Here is a 24914-nt window from a genome sequence, read left to right as displayed (position 1 = left end):
AAAATCTCTTACATTTACAAAAATATAAAAATTAAAACTTAAAAAATTTATTTTATAGCTTAAATATATTTTTCTTCCAAGCTCATCAATCATACTGAGCCCAAATTTGCCAGGGCCTGAACTGCAGTTCAGGGAGGAGCAGAAGGTTCGGCTGTTAAAAGGTCCCATGCTTTGTAGAGGTCCAACGAATCCAGTGGAGCCTTTGGGAACAGAGTAGGTTAGGAACCTAGTCTCTAATCTATTCTCATGGAGTAATGTGAAAAGTCAAACACAAAGACAGGGAAGCAGACAGTTTGTAGTTTATCTGATAACCCATGTGTAAAGATTAACTAAGATGTAGCTGTCCTGATCCCTGAAGGTGAATCACTACAGAAAAGATGTACGGTAATACGTCCTTGTAAAAATTCGCAAAGGATGACTGACAATGCCATGCATCTATGAACATGAATGAGGAGCCCATTCCAAGCATGGAAGAAGAATTTAGCTTGTTCATCTTCCTCACACTGGAAATGTGGCCAGGGACTGAAACGTTCACTTGGCCAAAAATGAGAACACAGCAAACTAATGAAGTGTGTCTGGCAAAAATGATTGCTGTAGTAAGCACACAGTTTGTGGTTTGGTTTTAGAGGCTGCCACTGATCAAACAAGTCCTTTGAAATGCCTTAAAATTCTATCAGAAACTTTACTTTAATGTAGCTAGCAGATGCTCATATGATATTCACAGTTGCATGACATACGATAGAAAGACCTCTGTAGTGTCTTCTAACCCAAGTTTCAAAAGTACACGTGGATAGTTACTTGAAGCTCTTAAATTTTTTCATCTTAAAGATTCCAGAATTCTGGGAAAATTGCACTTCAGATTTGGGGTCAATATGATTCATGAGTATGCTTTGAACAATCAAGTTCTAAGATTCATCTGGCGAAAAAAGACTTTACGGTAACCGCAAATAAAATGAGAATTCAAAGAAACTTCTTGTACAATAATATACAGCAGTACTAATTTCAATAACTATTTCCTGTCTACTTAAGAATTTTGGAGTTAATTTAACTTTAACAAAAATGATACAATGCAAAAATCACTTCAGAACACTCAAAAATAAAACTACTAGAGGGTATGTATATCCTGTAACAACTTTTATACAGTACTGGTCAAATTGTAAACTCACAAAAAGTGAATGGCACAGCATACAAAATATATATATGCACAGGTGAATGCTGGAATTTTTGTACATTTGTAAAAACAGTCATATAATCAACGTTCTGGGGAGAAACATCATCTACAGAGTTCAGTTTTTTAAAAGCTTTTGTAAGAAAAAGAATTTCAGTCAAGACATGTATGAACTCATTCTGTTAATTTAAAAATATCTATGAAAAATTCATAGATTTTAAGAAAAGTAGTTGGCATGGGACAAGGGCAAGAGGTATGAGGCCACCCAACTGAGATAAATAGATTTGTAAATAGAGTAATTGACCTCCTAAAGAAATTTACAGGTCCTCTCACTCTCTCTTCCCACCTATCAGGTGTGAATACAGTATTTGGTTTCTAATAGTCTTTATGTTTGTATTATTCCTCTAGCTTGTATATTGTAAACTTCTACCACTATGAATCCGTCCTCTGAAAATGTCTTTGATATCAAGATGAAACCAGTCAGGATTTTCACCAAGTGTTATATTTCCCCTGTGGTACACATGCACAGTACTTACACACACATATAATATATGTGCGTGTGTGGGCCTGGAAGATGGATGCATTCCTGGAACAATATGGAAGCATATACTTTTCCTTCCTTTTTAACAGTGGGAATCTAAAGGTAATGCGAACAGTCCCTCTCTGCCAAACCAGATGTGGCGTTTGAATTTCCTCATTTTGCTGGTCAGAAGACCTAGACGACTATGGTTGGAGGACCCTTTCAGGGAGTCACATTTGCACAGGTTTCATAGGAGCTTGGAGATGCTGCACTTTCATGCCTAGAACTTACCCAATAATATCTAAGAATCAATGATTTTGACTTCATAAGAACACATCATGATCACCAGGTTAATGCCAGTAATCATGCCAGTAAAGTAAGAACGCATTATTTTCAAATATAACCTGTATTGATCTAAAATATGCATTTCATAATAGTACTCCACTAAAGTGGTTACATTACCTGCTCTATCAATATACTTGGATTTCTTAACAAAATGGATGAAAAAATATCCTGGGATAAAGATGGTTGAATAACATAAAAGATTAACGGCCAAGCTTCCAACCCACGAATTCGTTATACTGCTCATTACATCTTCCTCTGACATCCTGCAATAATTCCAAAATGGTTAATGCCAGAAAAAAAAAGACAAATATCATTCAATTGCTAATTTTTATTCTGAAATGCCAATCCTTCAGGTGGTTTGCAATTCTAGGCATAATTTTGCAGTTAAGAACAAACAGCCTCAAAAAGATTATTAAGGGCATACTGCAAGACTACTTATCCTGATCTGGGTTGATCAAATAACTAATATATACAGTACATACAATACCTCAAACACTCACAAGGTTAGGTTTCAGAACTCATCACAGATCAGGAGGAATCGCGAATGTTTGGTACAAGTCATTAAAACTGTAAATAAGTGCCTATTTCTACAGTTAAACTCTAAATATGACCCAAATCATGCTCCCAAAGCACTTTAATTTCATTTACAAGTTAATGCATTACCCTAAAAAAATAAATAAATTGTTGACGTAAAAATAGAGTACAGTATCGCCTAATGGGTATTTGCCACACTAGCACATTTACAGTATGGTACAGTATACAGTACTATTACCCCTATAGTATTTCATTGGCTGCTGTTTTCTTTTGTACTCACAGCAAGGTAAAACCCAGTATCGAATGGGACTGAATACTTAATAACTGATGTTTTCTTTGTCATTGTTAGGAAGGTAAATTAGGTAAATTTCATGTGTTACAGAAGTCATATGTATAGTTCAATAAAATAAAGAAATCATGCAAGTACTGTACGCTGATCTGTGAAAAAATTGCAGATGCAAATTAGTTAGGTTCCAACGAAAATTTCGCGAAACCAGAAACGTGAATTCATGAGGTATGATTGTCCAGTAATACCTCACCTTACCCTGTTAATGTGCTCCGAGATTTGTGACTCAAATTGAAAGACTTAAATCTAACAAGCCCTTTAAAAACAATGCACATAGACATCCTGTCAACCCCTACAGGATGACCCTTAAAATCCATGTTACAAAAGTTGTTTGACAATTCAATATTTTTACTATATCTTAATAATAAAATTATAGGTTTCAACTGTACACAGTGTAAAGAAAAACTAAAAAGTAAAAAAATAAAAAAATTTACAGTACTGGATATACTGTACTGTACCCGTCAGATTAAGTTAAATTGTTAAATAGGGCGGAGAAAGGAGGAGGAAAAGGAGGACACTGCATGTAAATTGATGATATTGATGGTCGAACTGCTTCTTTTGGTTTTACAGGCTACTTCAAAAATTTGGCTGAGAGTGGCCTCAACTTGGTTGCTCTTATTTTCATTCCAAAGCATGCTATAAGGAACAAATGTCATGAATTACCCCCTAATCTTGGCAAATCTTTCAGCAATGGGATCCATCTCCTCAAAAAGAGCAAAGCCTTTCTCAATATGCACAAAGACCTACAGCATCTCGTTGATGAAGTGACATGGTTTTGGACTTGGTGCCTGCCCATCTATGTGGTGCTGCTGCTTATGAAATTCCATCAACTTGTTCATCAGTGGCTGATTTTTCCCCTCAAATAACAAAACGATGTTCTCTTCATCCAAGTAAATTCTAAGCTAACTGCTCCACGTCACCAAGACTCTGTTACATACTATGAGCACAGCTTCTTCTAAACACTTTCATACCCGTGGACAAAATTTACTTCCCAGCGCCACTTTTATTCAGGAATGCCTTGCAGATGTCATATCCCTTCCAAGTCACAGACTATTAATTTGTCATTTGGATCCACTGCATCAACACCTTGCCTGAGAATTTGCAAGATAGAGGTGGCGTAGGGAGATATGTAAAAAAGCAACGATATTCGGATGAATATGAGTGAGGTTTTGTGGATGGCCATGAGCTTTGTCTAAAATGAGGAGGATCTTAAAAGGGATGCCCTTGTCCTTATAATACTTCTTCACTGCTGGTACAAGGTAACTGAAAAATCAATTATCAAAAATAATGATGGTCACCCAAGCATTGGGATATGACATCCATATGACTGAGAGGGAGAGGGCTTAAGAGATGTTCTTCAGTAATCAAGGGTTATCCACGATATACTAGCAGTGGCTTTAACTTAAAAGTCAACCACAAGACTACTTCCCAACAAAAGGGACAGCTGGTCTTTTGCAACCTTGAAGCCTGGCACAGCCTTCCCTTCCATGCAAAAAAAGACCAGTCTCATCCACACTGAATATCTGTTTGGGAAGGAACTGTTGCTCTTCAATCACCTTTGCCAATGTGGCAGGGAATTCACCTGCTGCTAACTCATCGGTCGATGTGCTTTTGCCTTGGATCCTGACATTGTGAAGATTGTGTCACTGCTTGAACCACAAATATCACCCAGAACTTCCCTTGAAATGTGTATCTTTTTCATCTGGAAACTTCTTCTTAGGGTCTTCCAACAAAGACCATGTTTTCTCCTTAATCAACCAGTGACTTATAGGGATGTTTTATCTCTTTGCAGATCTTGCCTCTTTTCTTACTGATGATAACGTTCCCATCTGTGGAGCATCATCTTTGACATGAGCTAAAATCCCTTCTTTATCATGAATGACTGTTGATACCAATGTCTGGTTCAAGCCATGAGAATGAGGTAAAGTGACAATCTCTCCACCATTTTCATGGTGTTTTATTACAGCCACCTCATTTTCCAATGGATTATCATTATGTCTTATAGTATATCATTATGTTTTGTAGAATTAACACCAAAAACTTTCTTCAGATCCATGGGACTAATTATTCAAGACACAAATTCAACAAAACACAAGACACTGCAAACAAGTACACGCTTGAATAAACTGGCAAGCACCCGTGCTGTTAAGCAGCCAAATGCTGCATGGCAGCAAACATCATGTATATAAGAAAATATTTTTATTACTTTTAAGTTCTTAAATGATTTTATACTGCAAATGTGGCAATAAGAGGTTATAATACAGACTAAAATGTAAAGGATTCAGAACATTTAGACAAATGAAGAGATATGGGAGAGAAACAACCAGTCAGAGAGGTGTTAGGCTAAATGTGGGAATGGCAAGTGATATCCACTGGGTAGAACTAGAGTGCTTGGAAAATGAGTATCAAGGTGGTTTGGATTGGATGGGAATAAATGCAAAGGGTGCAAAGTTATCTGATAGAGTGGAGACAGCTCATCTGACATCAAAGCCTTCAAGAATATATCTTACGTGAAAAAATACTGATCATGATAAACTCCCCAGTCATGAAAAATTAATACATCGTGCCACAGTATTTGCTCTCTTTGCAAAGATGTGATAAATAGCACAATCAACTATAGATTATCTTTTCAACCAAGAATTAGGAGCAGGCAACAACTGTTATAATTGATACTTAATTGCCTTAAACCTACTGGAGTAATTAAGCCTTGCAAGCATAAAAGTTGTGACCTCAGTAAAGGAATTTGCCTAACAGACAAAATGGAATGTGGTGGATTAAGCTATCAAGGACACAGACATAGCCTAGTTCTTATTACTTTCAGCAAGGTGAGAGATGCTGGACAACTATAATTGCCTAATCTAGAATAGATAGTAAAATTACATTCCATTTCCATAAGGCAACCCCAAGACAATGCACTCCAGTTAAGCTATAACAACCACCTGGAGGTACATATGCAAAGTTCTCAGGTCAGGTAAGAACAACATAGATTAGACTAGGTTACTATGTAGCGTTTACCAAAGCTTCAATAATCAATACATTTTTCCAAGTGTTAATCTGATTTTTACAATTACTGTTGCTCCAAACCCTTCATTATCAAGCTTTCCCTACCCATACATCTAACAACTACTAGGGTACCTCAGTGTACTGGTATCTTGGAAGGAAGCAAACTAGAAATGAGTCAACTGCAATGAAAGGAATGATAAGAAATGTGTTTATCAAAAGATAAGCAGTTAGAAATATACTAGTTCATGTGTTTAATCAGTAACAATTCATCAAAAAATTATAAAGGACGATGAATCAAGGGAAATTACTTGAGATACAAGCTCATCTAACCATCTACAAGGCTATTTGGTGTTGAAAGGGGCACCATAAATCCTAGGGTGAAATAGTGATAAAAAATAATCTAAACTAACCTAGGGGACCAGGTCCTACCTCACTAGGGAGGAAGGGAACCCTGAATCTTGGGACCCCCTCCCCCCCTCAACTTCATCTGACCTATTGTACCATAAATTATATACTAGTGAAATATGAGGTTGTATCCTAACCTAAATCAACATGCCAGACTTCATCCTTCCTGAAACACTATCCTTAACCTAACCTAACCAAAAGTACCAAATATCACAAGACTGAAATACATGGATGCATTTCTGTTACCTTGGGGACAAATTAGAATTTGACACAAAAGAGTTGAGAGCAGCAAGAAAGTGGCAGGGTGACTACAGCAAGTATATAACGAGGATAGTCTGAATACTGTACTATTAAATAAAAATGTTCATTTAGTAAAGGAACAAAGACTTATAATATGTATGCAAGGGGTGGCCTACTCTATCCTGCAGAATCATGTGCCCAGATAAGGAAAATGGAGGCAGCTTTGAAAAGATATGACAATAAAATGTGGAGAAAAGTGGGAATACTGTATCATATTATGAATGAGGAACTGGTGGAGAGATGTATTATCAAAAGAATGGAAACAAAGGCCAATATCTGTAGGATTGAGAGGGTTTGGATATACAATGTGGAGGGATGCAATAAGCTGCAAGTAACTGGCTGATGACCTGTGGGAGGATTCAGAAAATCATAGAAAAAGGTAAAAGATGACGACTTAGGCCTGATGAACAAGGCAAAAGAGAGAAAGGAGTGAAGAGAACTCATTTTATATAGTTTAATTCCATAAACAGAAAAGCTGAAGCAAATGTTTCAAAATAATAATGATGATGATTATAAAATACAGTAATAATTCCTTATCTAATCCACCTGAGGATGCCAATCTTAACTGGTAAAAGGGAACTTTGCAGGGACCACCCCCTTGACATTACATATGCTTTTTAACAGAAGGCTGTGGTTATAAGTAGCAGGAGGATGTAAGCCTACTACGCTTGAATATTTTGGCGTGTGTATATCTTTATGGCTTCCATGAAATATTAGTGAATCCATTTGTTCTATTCTTCTCAATCCCACTGATTCTCTTGCTGTATAAAATAAAATGGCTTTCAGGAGGTCAGGCATCAAACAAGGAATCAAGCTATTCCACATCATTCAAAACTTTTTCAAGTTTTAATTTTCCTTATAAAACTTGCTGGTGATATATCTACTATCAACACATGGCAACCATTGCTGAGCTGAATGTGCGAGGCACTGAAAACTAGGAGTTCTGAAAACATCAAACACAAAATAATGAAAAAATCTTGAAGTAGCAGTGTTAGTGAACTGGCAATCACATCCATTTGAGACTTGGGCAGCAAAAGGCTACACCAGGTAAACACCTCTGCAACATTATCCAGTCAATACATTGTTAGACTACCTCACCTTCACATTCTATTGGGAAAACTGCCAAAATATATAACCAAAAATTAACCATTGGTAATATTGTACTGAATTCTGTCCTGGTCAGGATAGCTAAGTAAATTTCATCTGCCACAAGGCTGCGTACATTGTGCTTACAAGCTGGCCTAAACCATTTTTGACTGGGGTTAGGGAGAGATTTACAATGAGGAATCAATTTAGATGGAGAATACAATTGGTAAATCTAAGCAACAGCTTCCTATACTTTTAGTGTTGCTGATGAAGGAGGTGGTGGTGTTATTGTCAGTCAATTATTATGAACCTCATATCTACCCAACATGGTTGGAGACCCTTTGGGAAAGTGGGGTTTTGGGTGGGGGGGAAAACATGGGAAAGACCGGACTGTCATGCTGCTGTTATGGAATGGTTCAGTGCATGCGCATGTCATGAGGGAGCCTTATGCTTAAAATGGGATTGGCTAAGGAAACCTATTGTAAAAGGAACTATACTAACCTAATGTACCCTAACCTAACCTAACCTAGCAGGCTGTGTTACTTAGCGAGGGGGGGCAGACCTCCCGGTGAAGGAAACTCCACTTTTTACCAAAAGCTCCCCTATAACACTGCGTATGCACGATAGCATCCCAGGATGGCCAGCATACAATATCTGAGGTTAATTACAGTCGACCAACAAAAAATAACGGTAAATTCTTGATAAGCAACCATAATACTATAGGGCAAGTCAATATCCAAAGTAATACCTCACACGAAGCTACTGCCTTGTTCTACCATACAATTAAAGTACGTATAATAATTCAAGTTAACTTAAAAACAAACAGTCTCGGTCTGGGAACTAATAACACTCCGAGGTCCTTTGCCTAACCTAGGTACTACTATCCTAGCCTAGAGTTGAGTCACACTCGAACCTACGCTAATCCCCCATGTTAAAAAGCCATCTGCATCTGATATGCACCTCCACAAACCAAGAAATGTGAAAAGTTTAACATAAAATATATGGCACTGCGACACTTAATTGCGATGACCTGGGGTGCACCGAACTCGGACAGCTTACGTGGATACGAATTAACCCTCAGTTGAGGCTATTCTGAGACCATAAATGGTCTTATATTCCAAACTGACAATCTCTAAAATCCAAAGACAATCATGAATGGAAAGGCATATTAGCGTTACAACTATACAATTCCAAAAACTAGTGGTAAAAATTACTTGGAAAAGTAAACTGTAGGTGCCGACGTCAAACTTGCGTTCTTCTTCTTCTTGGGAAACTTGCTGACCCTAGTGTCCGACTGCCCGATTCCGGTGGATATGTAATTCAATTTGTTGACGTCCACAGTTTATGACGTCACGATAAATATTAAACGCACTACAGTAATTCGACACAACTTTGAACTTGGACAACATACGCGAAAATAGTTAGTATATTCAATGCGAATTATTTTAGGGGAGGAAATTTCTCAGAATATGACATATTTAGAAGCTTAACGGGTAAAGTACTTTGATAGATAGAAGTATACTGTCATAGCTTCCGTCGGTTGAATGGGATTCTGTATCGCACTGCAAGCTAGAAATTTTGGTACAAATATTACTTGTGCTATTTGCTTACGACCCATCTGCCTTCCTTTCAAGTAATGAATAAAAGTTTCTAAAGAGAATTTATGCATATTCATATAAGGCTAAATGACATGAGCAAAATTGTGTTATTCACATGACACTCAGTATCCGTCACTTTGTAACTTAAGTCACGTAGGACATATTTACCGAGCTATTGTTTCGTCCTGTTACTAAAATATGTCAGCTATTTCTTTAAAACTAGTTACTTCGCCTTATTTGTGAAACAATCATCCTCTATTGATGTTTTTTCATCCTTACAGCCTTCATCCCATTGGATAAGATGACTCCAGAATGTATTTTATCCTTAAAAACATGTAGTTAGCAAATTGTGTCATTGTTCCTGAGAATTGAATCTAACCACAGCAGGATTTTGGTACCCCACGCCGATCACCTACCCGAGCACTGACCACGCCCACAGATGTTTAACTTACCAATAAAAATGAATAATGTTACCAAATACTTATGTCTGGTGTGTATGTGTTTGTGAGTCTACATGGACCTAATGAAAGCTTGTGATAGTAAGTGGGAGGCTGTATACTTTCTGAGGAGCTGAGAACGACCGAGGTTTTATGATGGAAGCCATGGAGTATCGTTTTCATTCTCATTTAGTGTGCGTTCTCCGCCCCGGCACTTTGAATTCATATGGGCACGATAATAACATTTTTAGAAGTCTTGTCCATGCCATTTGCTGAGGGTACTTCTTAATAATTGCATGCTCCTCTTGGTTGGAGTTCCCATCATAATTTAATATTGGGCTGGCGTAGTCTAATTCTACATGGATGGTCTGCCAACTGGAGGAATGCGAGATAGCCCTTCGGCATTCACTGCAGCTGTTTAAACAGTCAAAGACTAGTCTTTCTGATGCATACTTTTGTATTCATGTTTGTCCCTCTCTCTCTCTCTCTCTCTGTCAGCCTGGCAAGTATACACAGAAATGGAATTTGCCGTCATTACCTCTCTTGCATTCCTCGAATCTAGTCATGGACTCTCCTTTGTTTTCCTCTTTTTTAACCCTCGGGAATATGTAGTTGTTGTATGGTGTATTGGTACCATATGTTGGAGACTGACAAGGGAAGTTTTAAAGGCTTCCGAATGCTCTACACATTTAATGGCCTTTTCAGTCATTACGACATCGGCACAGTTGATACATTGTTTGCAGAAATAACTATTTTTCTCGCTTCGTTTGTTACGTGCATTTTTTTTTTTTTTAGTTTTCTATAAAAGAAAACTATTGCGCCGGCTTTGTCTGTCCGTCCGCCCTCAGATCTTAAAAAGTACTGACGCTAGAGGGCTGCAAATTGGTATGTTGATCATCCACCCTCCAATCATCAAACATGCCAAATTGCAGCCCTCTGGCCTCAGTAGTTTTTATTTTCTTTAAAGTTAAAGTTAGCCATAATCGTGCATCTAGCAACGATATAGGACAGGCCACCACCGGGACGTGATTAAAGATTCACGGGCCGCGGCTCATACAGCATCATACCGAGATCACCGAAAGATAAAACTATTTTCGGTGGCCTTGATTATACGCTGTACAGAGAAGTCGCTTGCGCTGAAGAAACTTCGGCGCATTTTTTACTTGTTGCTATGATCCTTCCTTCATACACTACACTTACTTCTAAATACTTTTACGGGCGCCCATGTAAACAATACTGATAATGCTGGGGTCATGTAAACCACCGTAGCAAGAAAATAATTTATCTTCCCTTGACCACTTGGACTTAATGAGCGTAGGCCTAGAAAATTGTCATGAGATCCCCGCTTGACCATGTTTTAGAAAAAAAAAACACACTAACGTTGACAAACAAACCAATGAACAGAAAACCAATCAAACCGAGGCTTAAACCCTGATCTTTTAGGAAGTAATAAATGTTATTTAAGCCATGGCAACCTGAACGCATTTTCCCGAGATGTAGCCGAGTACCGGAATCTTTCCGTGAAAAAAGCGGGACGCCATATCTTAAAAACTAACCATAGAATTTTCTTGAAAATAATATCATTATGTATCCCACACCCAAATCTTTCTATGGGTCTTTATTGTAACCTAATCTCACCTAGGAGAATGGCAAAAAAGTAGGGGGGGGAGGAGGGTGCAATGCTACCCTACAAGATTCTAAGAATGTTACTCGCTAGTCCAGACGATTGAACGCCATTATATAATTCACTAGGATCTGGTGGGTGAAGCGTTCTTTTAGTAAGTGAGTATTTAATATTTTGGTTTCGATATTTTCTAGGTACCTTAGATCTGTGCTAATTACGCAGGTAGTTTTCAAGCAAGCTTTCTGGTGCCAGTACGCTGTATGTAAATAGCTGTATACTTTCAACATGATTCTCATATGCCTCTAAGAACGCTAGATATATTTACGAATCAGATAAATAGATAAAGTAATATACTGCTTCCTATAGCTTTATAAAGTGTTATGTAACAAAAGAGTAAGCAGGAGACTGCAGGAAGCATTTTGTTAATTATATATATATATATATATATATATATATATATATATATATATATATATATATATATATAATATATATATATATATATATACATATATATCTGCCTATCTATATAAGCAATATGCATATGAAAAAAAAGACGAATTTTACTGTTTTGCTTACCTCTTCTACAAAGTGCACTGTGACAACAGAGTAACCCTTGCAATTTCCAGTAATGAAATTTGTGAATTGTGCACACACACACACACAAATATATATTTACATACATTGTGTATAGAACAAAACAGAACATGGCGCTTTCCACGCCATGCATGGTCCACTCTATCCACATCACGTCTCTACAGAAAACAGTTTCCCCCGATATTCTTCCGATCGCCTGTCTGCCACAACTGTTCCATAACAAAAAAAAAAAAAAAACACCTGCTCTGCGCACCCGTTCGTCTGACTAAAACCGCTTTCGCCTACCCCTATGACAAGTGTTCTGCTGCTTGTCTTACTTAGCTCTCCAATTAGAAACTCACAGCACGACTTTATATATATATGTGTGTGTGTGTGTGTGTGTAGAACATTTATAAATATATATAAATATATATATATACACATTTATATGTATATATGTGTGTGTATGTTTGTGTGTGTGTATGTGTATGTGTGCAATTTGTGTGTGTGTGTGTGGGTGGGTGCAATACATTGCTTAATTTATCACGGAATACGTATGGTACTATTTTGAATGATAAAGAATACAAATGATAGAAGGATTGGTGGGAAAAGAACAGTGTGGGCTTAGAAAATGAAGATATAGGCCAAGCGTTGGTTGTGAAATAGTTATGTGAGAAGTTTGGAAGTAAAGTGAAAGAGCTGAATGTGGTATACAAGTAAAGTGAGTAATAAAAAGTTTCTAACGTTGAAAGTAAAAGATGTGGTAAATTTTGCAGACAGGAGAGTGACTGGTTTGGTGCCAAAATATGTGGCTGAAATAAGAGTGGAGTGATGTGAGGTGTCAGCGGAGGTGTTAAACGTTGAAAGATTGTTGAATAACAGAAGGGTCATGATTAGAGTGTGAAATGGTGATGATTGGGGATAGTGAAGAGAAGCCGCAGAGATCGGTGAAAGAGTTTCAAAGTGTTTGCAAATGGAGAAAGTGGAGAGTCAATGTAAGTAAAAGTAAGGTTAAAGAATCTGTACTAATCAAATCTGAGATGATCTGATCTTGTTTGTCCGCCCCTGGTGACAGTAGGGGAGACATGACACAGCCACCCACCCTCTGCAAACTGGTTTGTCTGCCCCAGGTGGGGGTGGAGTAGGTATAGGGGAACACGAAGACAAAAGTATACCTTAGTTTAACCAGACCACTGAGTTGATTAACAGCTCTCCTAGGGCTGGCCCGAAGGATTAGATTTATTTTACGTGGCTAGGAACCAATTGGTTACCTAGCCACGGGACCTACAGCTTATTATGGAATCCGAACCACAATATACCGAGAAATGAATTTTTTATCACCAGAAATAAATTCCTCTAATTCTTCATTGGCCGGCCGGAGACGCGGACTCGGGCCTAGCAGAGTGCTAGCCGACAACTCTACCGACTTTCCCAACGAGGAAGACAGGGGAGACATCTACCCTCCTCCTGCAAACCTGCTTATCCACCCTGGGTGGGGGGTAGGGTGGGTAGGGGATCGTGGGGGTAAGGGAGAAAGCAGCCCCGGGTTCCAGCGCGTAGCACGCACCAACAAACTCATGAAAGAACAATCCTCGAAGAACAAGGGAGTCAGATGACAGGACAGCGTGAGAATTGTTACACAGGGAATTTCCACATGTAAAGACTATTACATGATAGCGTCAGCTGGCTCCTGAGGACAGAAGGTTGGGGATCAGTGGAGATTTATGGGAGCTTTGACAGCGATCTTTAACATATCAAGTTTTAACTTATAGCGTTGAACTTGCTTCTGGAGTCTCTTACTTGTAAGTAGATATTTATTAAAATAATAATTTTATGTTTTTTTTTCTGATGAATCTACAATCTGGATGTTGTAGTAAACTTGGAGTAGGTGAAATTGTATTCATACGAATTTATTACAGCCCTAAATACTGTATATTAATATATCAAGATTATTTGTCTCTATGTTTTATTCCAGATGGATGAGTAACATAATATTACGCCGCTTAACCCGACAATACCAATGAGAGCACTATCTGAAATTACACTGATTTCGAAGAGGTCCATTTTTTTCGAAAAACCACACCTACTGGTGGTTGACCTGAGCCATTACAAGGACCTACATTTGTAGTCCTTGTCTACCCTTACAGTCCCTGTCAGTGAGATATTGGAAGACTGACTTAGGTAAACTCTTGCTATGTAGCTATCGTTCACATAACTGCAGTGTTGCCATGACTTGAACTCCAGCAGAAAGATACGACCACCAGATGACCAACCTTCGGGCGGAAGTGCCTTTGTTCCTGATGACTGCTGAGAGAAGATTAACATTACGCATCGTTAGTAACGATTTTCTTACGCTTCCTGGTCATTTCTTATTCTTTCATTGTCTTAAATATGAATTACTCCGTTTGAATTTTTGTTCACAAATGCCCTCTGTGGTCTCCTCCTCCCCCTCCTCCTCTATCCATTCAACCTTGACATTTGACAAAACTAAGTTCCAGTGACGTCAGATTATGATATAAACAGATCATTAGTTTTTTTTACTTCCGCTTATTTCGAGACGTGTACCTTGCTCTCATTAATGACGTCCACTGACAAGTGCCATCATCATCATCCCGGTGACGACGAGACCAAACCTCAACAGATAAACAACGTCGAAGAAGAAGAATTCGCCCTCTTCGAGAGAGCTCTCCTCGACCTGCGACACAGACAAGGATATTGCTGAGAGGGACGTGCTGGTGTTGGTGACGGATCAGGGATGCAAGGGTCTCGGGTTCAGCAACCCTGGACTGGAGAGATGGAGATTCCATCGCCATTACGCCAGCGACGGAGTCGGGGCCAGCGTCCTGTTGACAGAAGCGTGACAGGTACGAGGGAGGAATCCCAGCGATGCTAGGCTTTCGTACTCTTCTTCTTCTGTTGCCAGGGTCACTCCGCATCAGTCAGGGGAGTCATCTGATAGGTCTCCAGAGATAAATATACGACGCACACGTGGGGCTTGACACTCGAATGATAGTATGGGCGGCAACGGTCTATACGTCCCCTTATAAGATATTGTGCCAAGCGCCACCATGCCTTGGTATGCCAGTAGTTCGTAGAGTAGGGAGTAATAATAATAATAATAATAATAATAATAATAATAATAATATGATAATAATAAATTTAATAAGTAATTAATTCGAAGGCACAATTTGCATGCTCAGAAATTCTTCATTTGTTATCTGTTCATAGCAATGCATATCTACATACCTATCAGTCTATCTTTATTTGTGTATATATATATACATACATATATATATATATATATATATATATATATTATGTGTGTTTATATGTGCATGTCTGTCCACAGGAACCAAAACGTCATATCAAAAATAATCTGAGCACAAAGCCACGAGGTAAGGGGTGCAAGATCTTTGGCCTTTGTTCTAAGGCAGCGGTTCCTAAAGTTCTTCAGTCCCGATACCCCAAAAGTTCAACTCCAGTTCTACCTGATACCCCCTCTCCACTATCAGCCTGCTACTCCCAACTTCTAGCTTTTAATTTTCAATACAAAAGAGCAAACAGGGCGGCTATAAACAAACAGCTGAATTGTGTGGACTTTTTTTTTATATTGAGTAAATAAATGAATGAAGTACAACTCTTAATATACAAAAAAATTCAATATCAGATTGTTTTTCACATTACGTTACACTACGCTATTTGCGCTAATTCAGCACGATATTTCTCAGGATGCTTTTTTGACACAACCAGGAACCGGTTCTGATACCCCCGGGGGTTACTGAGGCACTACTTTAGGAACGCCTGTTCTAAGGCATTCTCAAGCAAACTACGTAGCCTACGATAGAAAGAGAAGATTGAAAGGATAACGTAGTTATATCTAAAAAAAAAAAAAAAAAAAAAAAAAAATGCGTCTATATCTATTTTAGGCCTACAATGGTTTTTTTTATTTTAATTCAGGCAGAAGGCATTAACTGCTGATATTCCCTAATTTTTCTTTTAAATTTCTTTGTGAACCAGAAAGATGTATGGTAGGACTTTGATCCAGAAAGTAAGACAGATGACAGAAGGACTGATGGGAAGAGAACAGTGTGAGCTTAGAAAAAGTGTTTGTTATGAAACATCTATTCGTGACGTTTGAAAGCAAATGAAAAATTGTAAGTGGCGTGAATGAACTGTTGGAAAAGATTACGAGATTTCATGATGGAAGCGAAACATTAAAGTTATTTTTCGCTTAATTCTTTTCATTCTCTTAATCGTTCTTGCTTTTAAATAAGAGCCGGAGTCCTTTCAAATTTGTCGAGAGAACAATGAGGATATTTTCACTACGAATGACATTTCTCGTATTTCGTTTGAATAAATGCGCGCTGTATATGGAACAAGCCATTCACAATTCGTCTCGGGGAGAGAGACAATGAACTGCATGGCGATTATTAGATCCCGCAAAAGGAAAATGGAAATAAAAAACAATGAAGCATCGTGATCCACGAATGGGCGGTCAATTTCACACAAGATTCCCCCCGCAGCCCCTGATCCAAAATAGAAGTTGGGTAATCGAATGGTAGAAGACTTCATAGCATTTGGTCTTGTCAGTGCAGTGTTTTGCTTCCACTGCGATAATCTCGTTATTGGAACGTGTGACGTCAAGGTCCCGGATGCGAAATGCAAGCGTCTTTGGATGCCGTTTTACCGAAAGGTTCCCCTATATCCGCTTTGTTGTGCTTGTGGTTGTTTCATCGTTGTTTCAATCTAGGTTTTTATTCCTCTCTCTCTCTCTCTCTCTCTCTCTCTCTCTCTCTCTCTCTCTCTCTCTTACACAACTTCAGCTGCGAGTGTTCTCGTAAAAAGAAAAGCAGTATGTAAAATCTTGGCCATGTAGCTTCCTCTGATTTGTGATTAAGTGACAAATTATAAACGCCAAGCTGTAAAATGGGAATGTGAATCTCAGTCAGGTGTTTATACATAAATGGGATCGTTATCTACGACTAGTACTTCTTGGGGGTCATTATCTTTATGATATTTACAGTCTTTCGTTTGTTTTTACGGTAATCCCAACCGGGCTTGTAGTCAACAAGCCGCATAGGTGGATACATACCGGGTTAAAACCAGTTGGGGTTACTACCTAGGAAAGATCCCTTAAATGCCTCTTTTTCGTAAAAATTCATCCAAGAAACTGAGACCTCTATCAGTTCGGATTTATTTCGTTCCGCAAGATAATGGTCTCATCAATATTGTTCGGCTGTGTTGTGTATACAAATTTAAGCAAGTACAAGTACCATCTTCTTTCTACGTCGTGCAGCTGTTGTCGTTTGACAATTACAACTTAATTACCAGGACTCGTGAAAACAGAAACCTAACATAAACAAAAAACTTTCTTCTCTTACGTAGAAGTTAGACATTTCAACAACTTGCCTTTTCAGCAATACAGGCATTAATGCAGGCACATAGACATTTACTGAAGCAAATGACAGGAAAACTATAAAAACACAAGCAGGAACGATGACACTACCTGTAAGCAACGCTATTAAAAGAATGGAAGCAACACAAACTCCTTGTTCATACAATGAGTTGCAAAATACACAGTATGTTTTAAAGCTAGTTATGGGATTTTTTTTATTTTTTTTTTTAGAGGGGGCGTAGCGACCCATAAAACGTGTCTGAACCTAACTGAGTGATTCTTTGTGGTCGTGAACTTAATAAATTACTATTAGTAACATATTAAGCGAGGTTTCCATTTTAAGATCAAGGGAACTGGAATATAGAATTGAGGCCAAGAGCCAAGCGCTGGGACCTGAGGTTAGGCTAATCAGCGGTGAGAATAATGCTGAAACAATTGTTAGCAGAGGGTGGAAAGTAAGATGGAAGAAAAAGAATATGAACGGAGGTAAAGTGAAAGGAATAAAAGGGGTTGCAGCTAGGGGCTGAAGGGATGCTGCAAAGAACCTTAAGTAACGCTCACAGTGCACCGTATGAGGTGCACTGAAAGCACTAACCCGTTCCCCCTCTTTCAACTCAGGGATTAGGATAAAGGGAAGCATACCTTAATATGCAAACTGTTGGATGCTACTCACGCTAAAAGGACCAAATCACTACAAATCCAATTTCATTTTCTTAATTTGGAAACTTGGTTATTCTGCTCTGAAGTCAGTCTGATCCCTGAAACCTCCCAATGTTGACATATAGCTTCTTCTTCTTCTTCCGTTTGATTACCCACATGCGCGGTCCGTCCGATGTTTTACCCTTTATGTAGCACTTCTAAAACGTATGCAAGTTACAGCACATTAAAATGCTGTAGGAATGGAATATAGAATTTAGGCCAAGCGCTGGGACCTACGAGGCCATTCAGTTGTAGTTGTATTTTTAGTGTGCTGTAGCTGCTGACAATGAACATGATAAAGTCTGCGGTTGTTGGATTGATGGCTAGCGAATTATTCTGAATGATTTATCTTCCCCATTTTCTATTATTTGTGGATTTTTTTTTTCTGCTGAAAGCCTTGAAACCGCAAAAGAATTGAATGAAGAAGTTCTCTCGTTGGATTACATTGTTTTCGCTGGAAAGTATATAAAAATATATGTATTCTGATATGGCGAATGTGACCATTACTATATATTCTTCCTCTCAGCTTAATTCCAGAGACCTTGCTGAGTTGCTAGTATGTCTTCAATCTCTAATCATAGTTGTCTTCGCAACTGGTTAATTCAGTGAAACAGGTGGAAAAAACAGGTAAAAATGCGTCGAAGTTTCCTCGGCGCAATCGAGTTTTCTGTACATTGTCTAATCAAGGCCACCGAAAATAGATCTATCTTTCGGTGGTCTCGGTATAATGCTGTATGATTCACGGCCCATGAAACTTTAACCACGGCCCGGTGGTGGCCTGACCTATATCGTTGCCAGACGCACGATTATGGCTAACTTTAACCTTAAATAAAATAAAAACTGCTGAGGTTAGAGGGCTGCAATTTGGTATGTTTAGTGATTGGATTGTGGATGATCAACATACCAATTTGCAGCCCTCTAGCCTCAGTAGTTTTTAAGATCTGAGGGCGGACAGAGAAAAGTGTCGACGGACACACGAAGCCGGCACAATGGCTTTCTTTTCAGAAAACTAATAAATCACATTCACAATCCCTGTTCAACCATGACCTAAGCTGTCTTAGATACCAGAAAAATAAGGAAAACAGCAGCTTCCAACTGCATAGCTTCCCTCGACCTAATATAGGGCCATTATTTACAAAAGTATGATGAACGGAGATGCGAATAATCTCATCAAAACTTGACGAGTCAGCAAGAAGTCATATATCAAACGGCCAATAGACAGGGAGGTTCAAGTTATGACTTTCGCGTTGTCGTTTCTTAATCGGAGCGCGTGAGCGCGATGTCTGAATGGTAATCAGGAAGAAGAAGAAGAAGAAGAAGAAGAAGAAGAAGAAGAAGAAGAAGAAGAAGAGGGAGGGAGGTAAACACAGAAAGAATATGAAGACTATGGTGATGCGAGATTCTGTTCCTCCTCCCTTTGAAGAAACGCCCCCCACATGACATCACGTCCCCGATTAGAAAATGTGATGAAACCGATAGCGAATAATCTTTCCGCCTTATATAGATTTCGACGATAAGTGATGTAAGGCTTTAGCTTTCGACCAAAACTCTTATCAGACCTGCCGATTGCTAATCACTGTAACAGGTTTATCCTGTGACTCACTTTCCTTGGGAAAAGAACATCAAGTAACCGGTTTGAAATAATGTAGTTTTCCATTTCCCTTCAATAGAATTGGAAGAATAGAAAAGAATGTAGAATTTATGGCAAGGGCCCTGCGCTAGGACCTATGGGGTCATTCAGCGCTGAAACGGAAATTGACAGCGAGGAGGTTTGAAAGGCGTTACAGGAGGAAAAACTCGCAGTTGCGATATGAATCAATTGGCAGGAGAGGATGGAGAGTAAGATGGAAGAAAGAGAATGTGAACGGAGGTACAGTAAAAGGAATGAAAGGGGTTGCAGCTATAGGGACGCTGCAAAGAACGTTAAGCAATGCCTACAGCGCACCGCGTGAGGTGCACTGACGGCGCTACCTCCCTCCGCGGGATAGAATTGGACGAACGTATATTCAATAAATATTGTGAAATTTCTATGGAGATCGTCTCACCTAGTGTACCAAAACACACAGAGCTTCTATGACCCTATCGACGTTAACTGAGTCTATAAATCCGCTCATTTCACTTTTCCGCAAAGAAAGAAACTCTCCCTGTGCAAAGTCTGCAGCTTCTGCTATCGATTTCCGAGTGAAGGAAAGCCTCTGCCCTTCACCTTCCCGTTATGAAGGAAATGTGCTCTTCATTTGCAGGTCATATGTGCCCGGCAATTCCCTGATTTGATTGACTGATGGCTACTAAAACTGGCGGCGCTCCCACAGAGCTGCAAGATCGTGAAATCACGTCTTCATTTCCAATTTACGCTTTGGTTCTCCTAGTTTCTCTAACAGATCTTTTACTGCGTCGATAAAAGATGGTGGATTCTGAAAATAGGTGATGTCTGGTTCTCACAAGGAGCCAGAATTGAAAATTCTTCTTGTATCGTTTCTTTTCTACATATTCGATAGACTTGGGATTGGTATATTAGTCTGAAACACAATGAATCAGATTCTGATTTTACACGGCCATTGGCCATTCGGTGCTAGCGTTGCCTATAATAAACGAATTTGTCGAACTGCCTCAGTTGCAGAATGTTCAGTCAGTGCAAACGGAGTTTGGGGCTGATTCTAAATCCATTGCAACAAAGCAAGCAACAAATAGAATGGGGAAACTTACAAACTATCAAGATTTTGATTAAACTCGAGAATTCGGTTAAATTATAAGGTGTATATAGCATATATATGTATATATATTATACTCTCAAACCGTTATTGTCGCAATGACAGTTTACCACAGTAAATTTTCGTAAGAGGACTAAGAGAAGCGTGTAAAATCTTATACAGTAGTAGTTTGTTCCATTGATATCAGAGAGAAAAGTAGACTCATTTGCTTAGCGATAACGCCGCCAATCGCTGTAAAATAGAAATCGACCGAATTCCACCTTCAAGTGACACAGGGAACCTTCCAAATACAGTCATCTGTAATTATCAGGTGAGGTGGGTGTCAATCCTTGTCAGATAAAGGTGTCAATCCTCGTCAGATAAAGGTGAGGATCACATTAGTGCTTATCACACCCCGATAATGTTGGTCGATGTGGTGTACACAAAAACCCTTATATGGACTGGCCCCAGGGCACGTCCTTCTTTACAGTAAGACTCGCTTGCTGCAATAACTTTCTCAAACGCACGAAAAAAAAGAAGATAAAATGAAAATGCACCTTCCATTCTCGCGAGACTCCTTCCCTCTCACGATGAAGAGCACAAAAAATGCATTGTTTGCTGAGTAAAGAGACGCTCCGTGTACTACACTCTCTTGTAATACCGTATTCAGTAAAGCACCTTGTGCGATATGAAAGTGCTGAATAAACACACGAAGTTCTCTCTCTCTCTCTCTGTGTGTGTGTGTGTGTGTGTGTGTGTGTGTGTGGAGCTAAAACGCACTTAATGCACTTGATACCAATAAAAAAATCGCATTTTCTTGCCGAATGTAACTGAAGGACTCTCTAATGGTTCCAAGAACTAGGCCTAAGTGAGGCTGAGAGTACAGATTTTTTAAAGTTCTTTTATTTTAAAGCCATTTATGATACAAGAACCATTACCTTGTATTTTGGTGCCTGTTAAATTTCACATCTGAACGGTGGAGATACGCTGGAATAAGATTTTAGGGCAACGGCCATGTGCTAGGAACTATGAGGTCATTCAGCGCTGAAGGGGAAATTGAAAGTAAAAAAGTTTTAAAGGTGTAACGGTAGGAAAACCTCGCAGTTGCAATATGAATCAACTGTTAGGAGAGAGTGGAAAGTAAGATGAAAGACAGAATATATGAAAGGAAGTAAAGTAAAAGGAATAAAAGGGCTTGCAGCTCGGGGCCGAAGGGACGCTGCAAAGAACCTTAAGTAATGTCTGATGTACAGTGCACGGAGTGAGGTGCACTGACGTCATTAACCCCCACCCCACCCCCGAGTTAACTGTTATAATGATCAAAACGAAAGAAACAAACAATTGAACTATTGCAATCTCCGAAGTGAAGAAGTAAGAAAGCCTAGAGTTTCATACCATGTTTATAAAAGATAAGAAGAAATTCAGAGCCTTGAGGTTACATTGTCAAGATCTGATATGCGGGGACATTGCTCTCACCATTCTGCGTTGGGAGAAAGTCAGCATTTGTACAGAAAAAAAGGGTCTTGATAGAATTAGATTTACTATAATATCAGATGTTCTAGTAAGCTCCCATACTAGCCGAAATGAATCAGAGAATTAACAGAATCCCAGAGCGGACCTTCCTTATTGATCAATAACACCTGAGCCAGGCCAGGTCTTCTTATGTTTAGCCTTGACATCGCCAGAGATACGAATAAGGCTGCCGGGGTCAAGACATTTTGCCTCGCATTTTCTAAAACAATCAGATATTTACAAATATTCGGGTTACACTGGATCTAACTGCGCAGCCCATTACTGGACTTGCCAATACATCGATTATTTTCATTTGCGAACAAATTTGCAATACCTGGACATTCTTGTGAAGGTACAGTACAGTGCTGCAATATAGATTCTGATTTCACCGAGCCAAACGAATTGCAGTGAGGAAACGCCTTTAGACCAATCTACCTTTTCCCCTTCTCATTATCCTTCCCACACAGAAGAGCTATAGAGCAACGCTGGTGAAAACATGCCGCTGTGCATACCAATGCCGGTATGTACAGAAGATGCCAATTACAGGGAGGATGATCCCGTGAGAGGCTGAAAAATATGACGTGAGACATGGCCTTCGTTGCCACTTTTCTTGAAGCTTGTGCAATTTTTTGTTTGTTCAGATCACTCGTTTATTTAGTCAACTCATTTTCAAGTGTATGGTTGGAAATGTATCAGTAAAGCAAAGCCAGCGACACTGATAAATCTAAACACGTACACTCTTTTAACAGAAGGAGTCGACGAATAGGAAACATTATGTCTGGCATACTCGTGGACAGAAAGAGTTCAAGGTTGTCACGAACTCTCGGGACCCCTCAGAAGTCTGTTTCTATCGACGCTGAAACGGAGAAAAATAAATCTATTTTTGTGCAGAAACACAGACAGAAAAACTAACCAAGGTTCAGGGACGAGACTGGAAATCCGAAACTCAGGGGAACTGATTAAAGGGTCAGATGATGGCAACGAATACTCCAGTACCATAAAGAATATCATTCTGTCCTGATTCCTTACAATTTTCTGATGAGCCGAAGCAAAGAAACCTGACGACTGGGTCATTCATTCGAATGTGAATGCCAAAAGCACAAGGGTATTTGACATATTGAAGTTGACTCGAGGAAACGGGTTGGAGAAAGTGCACCCTCGTCTAGGAGAGAGAGAGAGAGAGAGAGAGAAAGAGAGAGAGAGAGAGCATCTGGCTTCTCGTTGTGCATGAATGGCCGTTTCCTTATTGACGAGAAGCCTCTATAAAAAGGTTTACTTATCCTCCTTCGTCCAGGATTCTACAGGTGTTGTTCACAGACAAGAGGAGGCGCCGTTTCCTCTTCCTTAGGATCGAGATGTGATGGGCTGTATCCTCCCGATGACTCACGCCACCGGCCTCGCTCTAAGTGACACTGTTAAAACACCAACACTCAACAAACACGGTACTGATTCAGGATGTGTGTTCCCATACAATGCACTCGACAGACGTCTGGGTATTTGCTACAAAACAAGAGAGGGTATTTTTATTTGTCTCCATGAAAGCTGTTTAATTCGTCTACGGACAGACACCTGGAGGGAAACACGAATTTTGCGGTCACTTGAATTTCATCGTACTAAAGAATGTAACATCTCTAATTAGGTACAGTCAAAGTACTATTCTTTGACAGAATTAAACTGCTCAGAGAGAGAGAGAGAGAGAGAGAGAGAGAGAGAGAGAGAGAGAGAGAGAGAGAGAATTTAAAATAATGAGATTATAAGACTATCTTCGAACAAAATGTCAGTAAAAGTAAAAGGCAGAACGCTATCACCTGTACCCTTTTAAAGAATCTTGAATGAAACAGGCAAGGGACATGTCGAAAACACTTAAATCCAGGAACAGAAATAGGAATGTGGCCTCGTAACAAATGTTTCGAACCCAGAAAAAAGATTTGGGTGTGAGACTAGGCACTGATTTTTTTTTCTTTGCATGATTAATTCAACCGGTGAAAATGTGTTCGTATCCAAAGGGAGATTAGAATATTTATTTTCACTGAAGGCTATACCAGCAAAAACAGGATTTTTGAGGTGTGGTTCTGCCGAGTGAGTCTACTTTGACGGAGTGAGCCATAAATCAAATATATTAACAAGCAAGTGACAAGTAACAGATACAGATATACCCAGTGTCATAAGATTTACGAGACTGGGAGTTAAGGGGATTTGTCACTTCCAGATAAAGAAGAGGGAAAATAAAATAAAATAAATAAATAAAAACGATAAGAAGGCAGCCAAGGCCAATATCCAGTCCTGGTCATGCCTCAGTGAGCGTCCAAATTCCAATCGACCTCAAGTTTCCATTGTCACAAAGGGAAACTTGTCTTAGGCTGAACGCCGTGTCTTTGAAATCGCTATTCATGAATTAACGTAGGTCTGGATTTATTCATCTGCTACTCTGCGTGTGCAAATGGCTTCCAATTGAGAGCAATAGACATACTGTACTTCCCTTGCCAGTCCTAAGAAATAGAGTTTGTAAATTTTTTAATAAAATCGGCCTAAACAAGTCATTTTGTCATGTTAGAACTCGTAGGAACAGAAAGTATAGCAACATTAAACTCACTTTAGGACGTCGGTTAGAATAAAGAAACCTTGGAAAGATACGAAATCAAAGGCAGGGGAAACAGATGACGAGGAAGAAGACGA

General features: G+C 39.2%; 1 protein-coding gene across 6 annotated transcripts in view; it reads right to left on the bottom strand.

Annotated features, from left to right (window-relative positions):
* The window catches only part of sll (slalom), a 56712-nt gene that overhangs the window by 19082 nt on the left and 12716 nt on the right, over positions 1–24914 (bottom strand). For 2 of the 6 annotated variants that reach the window (XR_010851258.1, XM_067093558.1), the window contains exons 1-2: positions 8922–9045; positions 2151–2296 (exon numbers count right to left, since the gene is read on the bottom strand). Coding sequence is in view for 3 of the 6 variants with exons in the window: in XM_067093558.1 (XP_066949659.1) it covers positions 2151–2295 (145 nt within the window). In the remaining 3 variants the exon portion in view is untranslated. Of the gene's footprint in view, positions 1–2150; positions 2297–8766; positions 9046–24914 lie in introns of those variants that run through there. The other 4 variants (XR_010851259.1, XM_067093559.1, XR_010851260.1 and 1 more) reach the window with 3 other exon arrangements.

This window comes from Macrobrachium rosenbergii, chromosome 50 (genome assembly GCF_040412425.1).
Source record: "Macrobrachium rosenbergii isolate ZJJX-2024 chromosome 50, ASM4041242v1, whole genome shotgun sequence".
Lineage (NCBI taxonomy): Eukaryota > Metazoa > Arthropoda > Malacostraca > Decapoda > Palaemonidae > Macrobrachium > Macrobrachium rosenbergii.
This window is presented reverse-complemented; position numbering and strand designations above follow the sequence as displayed.